This window comes from Zonotrichia albicollis, chromosome Z (genome assembly GCF_047830755.1).
Source record: "Zonotrichia albicollis isolate bZonAlb1 chromosome Z, bZonAlb1.hap1, whole genome shotgun sequence".
NCBI classification, from domain to species: Eukaryota; Metazoa; Chordata; class Aves; order Passeriformes; family Passerellidae; genus Zonotrichia; species Zonotrichia albicollis.
The window spans coordinates 78,772,966-78,783,052 of record NC_133860.1 but is presented as its reverse complement, the minus strand read 5'-3'; the positions used below and the strand labels follow the sequence as shown (position 1 = coordinate 78,783,052).

At 42.2% G+C, this 10,087-nt stretch overlaps 1 protein-coding gene across 8 annotated transcripts in view; it reads right to left on the bottom strand.

The window, feature by feature from the left end:
- Positions 1-938: 938 nt before the first annotated feature.
- Positions 939-10,087, bottom strand: part of ZNF462 (zinc finger protein 462) — a 90,293-nt gene continuing 81,144 nt past the window's right edge. For all 8 annotated transcript variants that reach the window (XM_074533327.1, XM_074533326.1, XM_074533331.1 and 5 more), the window contains 3 exons: positions 8,707-8,839; positions 4,462-4,576; positions 939-3,530 (listed from right to left, as the gene is read on the bottom strand). In XM_074533327.1, coding sequence (XP_074389428.1) covers positions 3,329-3,530; positions 4,462-4,576; positions 8,707-8,839 — 450 coding nt within the window. In that variant the 3' untranslated portion in view covers positions 939-3,328. The remainder of the gene's footprint in view (positions 3,531-4,461; positions 4,577-8,706; positions 8,840-10,087) is intronic.

The following is a 10,087-nucleotide window of genomic DNA, read 5'->3' as shown; positions in this document are numbered from 1 at the left end:
GAATATCCAGCTCCAGACCAAGAGCAGCCTCAGTGCTGGATCCAACAGGTCATCAGAAACTGGGGAATGCAATATTGCAGCAGATCATGAGTTGGTAATCCAAACACCAGCCTGTCTCCATCTATTTTGATCTTTCTCATACAGCCTGCAAAATTCCCTCATTTCTCTGTTTGGGTTCAGGAGGAGTCAGCAGAGCTTGGCAGGGTGCCCTGACCTCTAAAGGATGTTGGGCTGGGGCACATTCGAGGCATTTTTGGGGGATGTTGTAGACCCTAGACCTGTGTGAGCTGTGGCAAGCCACCCCCCACAACCTGCAAGTCAAAAATTCCCAGTGAAGCACTGGGGGAAAGGCTGCAGGAGGGAAAAAAGAGGATTTTGCTCTCCCCCCAGAGCTGCAGAACCAGTAACTTGTAGGGACCCACCTCCAGAGTAATACAAATACAAAAACCACACAAGACAAGCAAGCACTCTTAAAAAGTTTTTATTAATTTTCATTGTTTTTTTTTTTTAAAAAAAACAAACCCGTCAGTGCAACAGTTCAGTATCCCCTTCCTATCCCCCATCAGTAAGCAGTAATTTTAAAATCAGGAAATACCGAGTGCTGAAGCCAATGGGTTAGCATTTTGCTATTATTTCCTTCTGTCAAACTCTGAAAAAGTCCTCTGTATAAATTAAACAATGAAAAAAATGTTATTTTCAATTCTATGTCATTACAGTCAACAGAATCATAATAATGCACCTAAAATGTGTGTCCACAATATATCAGGTATACATTTTTGGGAAAAGAAAAAAAGGAAAAAAATATGACATTCTAAGCTTGTTAAAAGGATAATGGTCCCATATTTTTTTATTACAGGTTAGCAAAACAAAATCCAATGGATTACAATATTTACATGTTATTTGAAAAATTAAGTAGTGATAAAAGCATGTCACAATCATTGTTTCTTTTTTTTTTTTTTTTTTCTTTTTCCTTTTTGGTAACCATTACAAACACCCAATCCAGGTATGGAACTGTTTAAATATATTTGAAATGAGGCCAATTAAAAAACAAATACAGACACAAAATGTGTACTTATACTTGTCCCTCCAATGTGTCTTTTTCTATGATGTTCCCTCCCTATTAAAAAAAAAAAAAGAAACCAAAACAAAAAAAAGAAAAAACCAAAAACAAAACAACAGAAAAATTGAAAGAATCCCCCTAACACACAATTGATGAATCCCCAAAAGCAAAACACCATGCTTCTCAAGTAGCACTTATTCCACAAATGCAACATTTTTGCCATCGCTTTTAAGTGAAGCTCTCCAGGACACAATTTCCTGGAGAGCTTCCTATTTTCCCCCCTCCCCCTCCCCCAGATCCCCCCCAAAAAACAAAAAAAACAAACGAAGACACATGCATTTCTAAAACTAGGTTTCAGTCAAGTACTTTCTACTTTTTGGAAAGAAACTTTTTTTTCAGTTTTTTTTTTCTTTTCTCGTTTTTCTCTTTTTTTTGTTGGTTTTTTTTTGTTTTTTCTGAAATAATTTTAATTCTTTTTTTTTTCTTTTTTTTCTCCTCTTTTTTTTTTGTTCACAATCGGAACATACCGTGGGCACCAGATCCTGTGTTGGCCGCTCAGGCAAAATCCCCAAATTTGAGTTTAAATAGGCTTTCTACCCAGGGGGTAGTTGCAGGATCAGCCACTTAAGGTATGAAGGTTCCTATCCATTCTACACTGCTCCCCTCATGCTAAAAAGCTAAGGAGGAGGGGAAAAAAAACTCAGCAACTCCATCCACTGAATCGAGTTAAAAGTAGTTCTCCAGGCTCAATGTCGTGTGTAACCAACTCACCTCCGCTTGCAAAAAGATGTGTTAACAGACAACCCTCCCTCCCACCACACAAAAAAAACAACCAAAAAAAACCAAAACAAAACAGAAATACAAACAAAAAAAAAAAAAGAGAAACAACCAAAAACCCACGCACAAACCACAGACGGAATTAAAAAAAAAAAAAAAAGAGAAAAAAAAAAGGCAGCCAATCTCAACGAAAATTTACAGTTGTGAGACTGATAGATGTTAATATGACAAGCAACAGAACGGTTATGAGGACCCATGTGTTTGGCCCATGAGCTGCATAGCTGTGCTGTAAGTTTGGTTCTTTAGTTTTTTTTATTTTTAAAGTTAAAACTTCTTTGTTATCTCCATTATGTTTAAAATTAACGAGGACAACAACGACGACGACAGCGACAACAAAAAAAGGTTCTATTCACAAGATCTAGTCTCCTTTCCCTGTCCCCCACTCAAAAAGAAATACTCATTTTTACATGAGAAACTTAATTGTGCTGTATTTGTAACACCTCAGGCTGATAGAAAACAAAACGTGTGGCAAACAAAACCGCACAATCAGTCACATGAAATCTACCAAATACTAAAATTATAACTGAATACTAACAAACAGCTTACCTGGAATAAAGGATGACAATTCACAAACAGTTATCTAGGAATTAAAGTATCTCTCTCTTTTTTTTGTTTTTTTTTTTTACTAAAATAATTAAAAAAATCACAGTATTTTAAGAAATAAAACCCACACTGGGATTTTAAGCACAATTTGTTTTTCCTTTCTTTAAAACTTTTTTTTTCTTCCTCCATTCACCACCTTGCCCAGCAGTCTCTCTACATTTAACCACAACAACAACAGGTAGTACTGACAAATGCAGAGATCTCCCTTGGTTAATTCTGAGGTACTAGGAAACAGGTGACTGTTTTAAGCAAAGCAGTTTCTGTTTTGTTTTTTTAAATTTTTTTCTGTTTTCCATTTTTTTTTTGTTTTGTTTTCCCTGTGGTGGTTTTTTAATTTTCCTTTTTTTTTTTCTTTTTTTTTTTTAATTTTCTTTTCTAAAGCAATTGCTTTCAGTCTGGAAAAGCGTTATGTATTAAAACTAGAAAAACGCACACAAACTTGTGCGTCCAAAAGTTGTCCCCCTACCACTTCTTCCACGCTCACGACGCTTCCACTCATAAAACAATCGAAGTCTCCACTGCAAAGCACGAGGTGAAATGTAGGAAAAACACGGGGAGTTTTGCTTCATTAGTCCAAAGATGAGCGTAAACTTCCCATCGTCAGATCCGGGAGGAAAACAAAGATGCAGTGATGTAATGGAGCCACTTATTCCATCACTTAAATAACTTTAATATACACACACTCACACAGGTACCAGTGCTTTGAAAATAGATCATTCAGTCCTAAAAGCAGCTTTATTTCTTCCTTCTGCCCGCCCTGCCCCGCCCCGCCCACTCATCACTGTTCAAGTACTGTCGATTAGAACCACACCAAACTCGCTGTTTTTCTTATTCGCTTTTGGCCTCCGGGGTGTCAAGGAGAGGTTGGTCAGCAGCCACCATGCTGACAGCTGTTTCCCCAGTGTGGGAGTAGTCCAGCACCATGGCCTCGATGCTTTCCTTCTCCTCTGGTAGCGTGCTGGCCGTGTCCTCCACGTCCTCCTTGGGCTGGCTGTCCTCGCTGCTCCTGAGCTTGCTCTCGTTCAGCGCCCTGCAGGAAACAGAACAGTCAGGGCACACAGCAAATCCAGCCCGTGCCTGTCACAGGAGGGACAGCAGCAGATCACTCTCCAAGAAGGCAGCCATGCCACTGGCTCCAAAGGAAAGGAGGAGGAGTGGAGCTGCTGGTGGGACATTCTAGCCCTGAAATAGAATCTTTGTCTGTTCTGTGCTGGGACAGATTTGGAGTCAGAAGGAAGAACTCAAACTGTGACACCGGAAGTTTATTTCCATCTCCCAGGTTCCTTGTAAACAAGACTTAGCAGGCACCTAGCAAAGGCACAGAAAAAGAGTATTTTTCCCAATGAGTTACTGAAATCCAATAAAACTTTTCACAGGTTGCAGTATTTCCAGTACTTATGCTCAGACTTACATTCTCTTAAGGGTAAGAGAAGTTATTGTTTCTCATTCCAACACAGTTAACCCACAATATTGTATTCAGATCCTTCCCACATGTCAGCAGGCTTGAATGAAATCTACTCTTTGAACAAACTCTGGCTAGAAAAGAGATCTCTGCTACCAGTGAGATCTACATCAAAAGAAGGAAACAGATTGCTCCAGAGATTTCTATCTGCTATGTGTATCATCCCACAGTGTGCAAACTGCCCTAGAGAGGAAAATTTTTTTTTTTTTAAATCAACAGCACACTTAGGGAGAAAGTTAATCCTGACCAAGAGGCATTCACCTAGGGACAATCTTAAGTTTTAGAATCACAGTTAAACCCTACAGTTTACAGCCACCCTGGGCAGCAGAGTTAAAAAGGACGCAGAGACATTCCATGACTATCCAACAACAAATTTGGTCTTCACAGAAATATGTTGGCATTTACAGCAGTTTTTTGGAGGGCAGGGATGGGGTGGGGTAACATAGAGAGATCTACTGGCACCTCTGGCTGCTTGGGAAGGGAACAGAAAGCAACTCACATGCCATGCCTCAGCACATGCCGCTCCCACTCGGAGCCCTCGGTGAAGGATCGGCCGCAGAACTCGCAGGGGAAGCGTTTCTCTGGAGCACTGCTGTCAGGAAACATCATGGGATCTGGCAAAAAGACAGCACAGCCCATGAGCTCAGAAATGCCAGGGCAGGAAGTGATCCTGCTCTGGTCCTCTCTGCTGCACCTCTCGCTCTAGAGAAGCAAAAGGACTTTCTTGTCAAATAACTGGGAAAATGGAGCTGCTGAAAAGAAAAGTGACACTGCAAGTGACAAATCCCATCCTAGGTCTTAAAGCATCTCTGCAAGTAAGGTTAACAAGTTACTAGACCCTGCTCCTCTATTTCATCAAATGAAGAGACTGTGGAATTTAAATTCTGAACCAAAAACTGCAAAGCTTAGGAAAGCAAAATCAAAAATCCCCACTCGAGTCCATCTATAATTCTGGAACCAGTAGTACAAATTTCAGGGAACACATGGATTCGGTACATTTAACATGTGATTCTTGTAATAGATCATAAAGTCTCATGGATTAGCTGTTGCTGCATCTTAACTGCATAGGTGTTTCATGCTCATCCTAATCTTTCACACAAAGTGCTTGGGGCCTCATTTGCAGAAGTGTCAAGCACCTTGTAATATGAGTGAAGTCACTGGCAGCTCAGGGAATGACATTCCAGAAAGACAAGCTCCATGTGAACACAGCCTGCTCTGACAAAAGATGAAACATTTTCTCACAAATTAAGAAGATCACCACACAAGCCATTGAAAATAATTGCATGAACTATCTCACTTGATTCTTTTGCTGGAAATGAGACAGCACCATCTGCTCAGAGCATTAATTCCTTAGCAGGGATTATCTTAAGCAAGAAATCAACAGAATGTCTTTCTGACTCCTCCTGAACTACATAATAAAAGAAAAGGGATTTTGCTTAATTTTGGTTCTGATCTCTGCTCACTTGATTTCTTCACTCTCAGACTTAACTCTGGTTCAGGATCAGCCTGTGAACTCAAAATTGCTCACACATCCCCTATTACCCACACCTAAGTCCTGCAAATGCATTTTTGTGACACACTTCTCACTAGTTAACCTTTACTTCAGTTTTATATGGAATGGTTCTTGACACAATTTTCTGACCTCTTCCCATAAAAGGAAAAAAATCGACTTGCATTTCTTATTGTTGGGGGCTCATTTATTATGTGGTTAAATACCATAAAGCTGCTCTGTTGGGGAGCAGCAGAATGCAAGCAGCAAATGCCATCAGCTCAGTTTACATCTGGATTTTTAACACCTTGAGCATGGCACAAATGTATAAACACACTGCAACACACAGACTAGTCATGACACAGGGATAAATATTTTTGGTGGGTAACAGTTTTGGAAGCAAATGCTGCTGATGTTCTACATTAGAGTATAGCTATGGACGGGGCTTGGAGCAACCCAGGATGGTGGAAGGAGACCCTGAGCATGGCAGGGATGGGACTGGATGCTCTTTCAAGGGCTCTTCCAGCCCAAGCAAGCCCATAATTTATACCTGCAAAATCCCCATTAAGTTTAGCAAGTGTTACTGTGGTAAATCCACCACCCCTTCAGATAACACCATTTGTTCATCCTACTCCCCAGTAACTTTTGCCTCTAGGGATGTGAATTTGGGCTGCTTCTCTGGAGGATTGTCAGAAGCTGCTCTTCCCTGGGTCCTGCAGAGGGGAAGCAACACATTGCACACACACCTGACCTCTCTGTGGTTTTGCTGTCACTCATGGACACTTAATTTTTGCCCATTATGGAAAAACACCTCTCGATCTGCTGAGACCAAGACATAAAGGTCAGTAACAGCCTCTCTGCGGCACAGTTCTACCTGGAAAAGCTGTTCTTGGCATGGTCTTTTATTCTCCTTTTATTCTATATCTTTACCACCCCTTCCTTTCCCATCCAAGAGTGCTGCCCAGCTCTGCCTGCCCACATGGACAATGGCCTTTGCTTGGTCCAGCAGCCCATCTGAAGGAGCCACAATTTCTTATTTGCACCTTCAGTACTACACAGAGCAGCTCGAGTCAAAGTGGCGAATCCAGGGAAGCAGAAATCCTGATTCTCCCAAGGTCACAGACCTCAGACAGACTCTTGGAGCACTCTCAGCAAATGCCACTTCCTGCTAACACCACAAACCTGGAATTGCCAGATGCACCCCAGCAGCACCCAGGATTGCACAGTGTGAAGTGGTTTGGAAGCTGTGACAGCATCAGCCACTGCGACAGGCTCTGTTTGAAACCACAGGTCTGGCTCTCTGCTCCCAGGGCAAACCATTTCTGGATGAGAAGGATCTTCTGAAAATGCCTAGGGAGATGCCAGCATGCATCCTTCAGTTCCTGTCTCACTGAGACATTTTTCAAAAATCTTGCACCTTATGAGTGGTAATTCACGCAATTTACCTAGAAAAATGCAATCAATACAACTGGATCTTTTCTAATATCCTTGTTGTAGTAGGCATAAGTATTTTTTGCATTTTCTACCTATTTTACTATAATCTATCACAAAAGGTTAAGAGGTTGAAAAGGACAAAAAAAAACCTGAAAAAAACAATGGTGGAACATCAACCCTACAGGCCAGAGAAGAAAGAAATGCTGCAAAGCAAACCTGAAAACACACCTGATTTTTTGAGACTGGTCATCCAAACAAGCATGCAGAAATCATTTTAGCCAGCCACAGATTAAAGAAAACAGAAACAGAGGTGAAAATAAAAAAAAGTACAGCATCATCAAAATGCTGCCTTGCTTAACTCTGAAACATGAGGACAGCACATCTATTAACCCTGCACATGTAATACTCCAGCTTGGAAGGTGATGGTCTTTATACTTCCAGGGTGTAACACAAAGCCAATTTAAACAATGAACTTCACCTTGGGCTGCTGCCCCTGCACATGTGGCACACGCACAGGGATTTGTGAGGCTTGGCAGAGAGCACTTTCTTCTCCTTGGTGCCTCCAAGGTGACCTCAGCACCTGTGCCTGTGTGTAATGCTCAGGTAATCCTCACAAGGACAGCTTGACTCCTCACCCCCTGCTAGCTGTGGGGCCACACAGGACATTAATCAGCCTGCTGCATCTGCAGCTGAAGTGAGCTGGTGCTTTAGTCAAATCATGGCACAACCACTACTCCAGCCACAGAGCAGGGCTGGAACCATCCCTGAGGAATGCTGAACTCTGAGGTGCACATGTGGAACTGGCATCCCTCCTCTGATTTTTCTACCTTCTAAGACTTTGAGCAGGGCATTTTTTCTCTAAAACATAAATGGTTTCTTATCCAATTGGCTTGCATTCTCATTCAAGTTAAAAGCCACCACTAACTGCTCCTGAAGCACTGCTGACAAGCACAAACTGAATTCATGCTGCAGGGACACAAAATAAAATCCAAGATGCTGAGGTCTTGCTGTTATAAGGTAAGAAGCATGAACTTAACCCCCCTAGTTCCATAAAATACCTGTGAATCCAGAAATGGGAATTTTTCAATGCCTGAAAACATGAATACATGTACAGAGATGCCTTTTTTTTTTTTTCTTTTTGTGAAAAGCTCTTAAGTGAGTTTGAAAGCTGAAACATCAGGAGGAAAATGTTTACTGAACGTGGTGGTGTACCTTTAGCTGAAGTACACAGAACTTGGCTAAGTGGAGCTGTCAGCATCAAGAATTGGGTGGCCTGTCCTTCAAACCATGAGGGGACTAAAGGTATTAAAAGGTTGTTGCATTATATGATGCATTGTTGCACCAGAACAAAACACAGTTCCACCTGATATTGGAATAACTTGCCTTTCATGGGAGAAGGTTGTTGGAAAGGAAACCCTTCATTTAACTATCAAAGAACTTTCATCCCCCACTTGGGCAATGCCAAGTGAAAGCTGGAAACTGGTTACCAAAACCAGAAAATCTGACAGGCCACTAAAATACATTTACATAGTTTTCCAAGCACTTATAGATGGTATCTGAGCAAGCAGATTAGCCACAGATGCTATCCCATAGTATGTATTCTCTCTGAACTGAAAAAAAATTTGAATGGAGGATTAGAAACACCAGATTCCCACAGGAGCTGTGTCTTCAGGAAATTCAGTAAGATTCTGTTACTATTTCTGCAGAATATGTGCTGTCCACTCAACAGCTGACCTGGCATGGTTGGACTGGTGAGGGAGGTTGCAGTGCCCAAAAAAATCCAACAGAAACCCCCCCAACACATCAAAGAGCTGCACTGACCTCTCTCTTGAGGCTTGGGGCTTAACTCTTCTTCTTTTTCCTCTTCATCACTGCTAGAGCTCTCTGTTTTCCCTTTCATTTGCTCCAACTGGTCCAAGTTAACCCGTCCAACCAGCTCAAAATTACGACTCACCTTTGAAAGAAACACTTCTGTTAGCACTCAGCACAATCACCAACCAGCCAGAAAAGTGGCCACAAATGCAGAATAAAACAAGGTACACCCCAAAGCCTGCTCAGATCGAGGTGACATGCGGCCCCCATAATCAAATTAACACTAATTTATTTCCAGGGGCAGAGATTCTTCCATTGCTGTTTATTCTGCATTTCTCATTTCTGTTTTTTTTTTTTAATTAATGAGATTGGGTAAAACCCCTTCATTTCTTCATCCAACAGATGTAAAACATCGAGTCATATCCTCATTTTTATGGCATTATTCAACTGCTGTGATCAAACACTGCTACCACACATCCACACTGAAGGGGAACTCTCTGTGACGGGTTCATTCAGCTTTATTCATGAAAGGATGGTTCTTTTTTTTTCCACTGAGCACATGGCTGCTGTGTGGCACATACACTCTCACTCATTAATAACAGATTAATTTTCATTACGCCCGGGCTGTGAAGTGCTTTGCAAACTGATACAGCAGCCTATAATGGGAACACTTCACCCAGCAGTCAAATTCAGCTAACCCTGGGGTGAAATGCACCCAGCTACTTAACAGCTCACAGCAGCAGTATGAAAGGAGCAGCTCAGGGCACGGGAGTCAGGAACTGCTCCACATCCAAGAGGAGCAGCAGCCCAGATTTACAGCGGAGGCGGAGAGCGTGGAGCGTGACCAGGACACCGAGGCTAATACTTGCTGCATGACAAGCGCCCCCTGAGCTCATTGATCACTGCTGGGGAGGGTTTTGGATTCATCTCTCATGCAGAGAGACAGCCCTCCAGCAGCAGCAGCAGCAGCACAGGCACTGAGCCAGGCGGGCGGAGGGGATGGAGAGGGAGCAGCGAGCATCCTGCAAGGGGCTGAATGAAATAGCAACACCCACTGGCTGCTCTTTGCCCCTCTGTGGGAAAGGAAATGAGAATGAGCCCAAGGAGGATGTGGAGCAGGCTGCAGGGCACAGCCAAACAGCAAAGGATCCTGAATATGGAGGTGTGAGGATTCCTGGTTCTGGGTTACAGATGGTTGTGATCAGGTTCTCGAACTTAACACATCACCCACAGAGGTTTAAACAAACAAACAATGCAAGGCACTTGATTCAACTCAGCTCATGTGAAGGAAACTCTTTTTAAGGTGCACTGTACAACCTGGGTAGTATCTGAGCCTAGAACTAAAGACACAAATTGCAGAGGGATAATTTACCTCCCAAAAAGGGGGAAA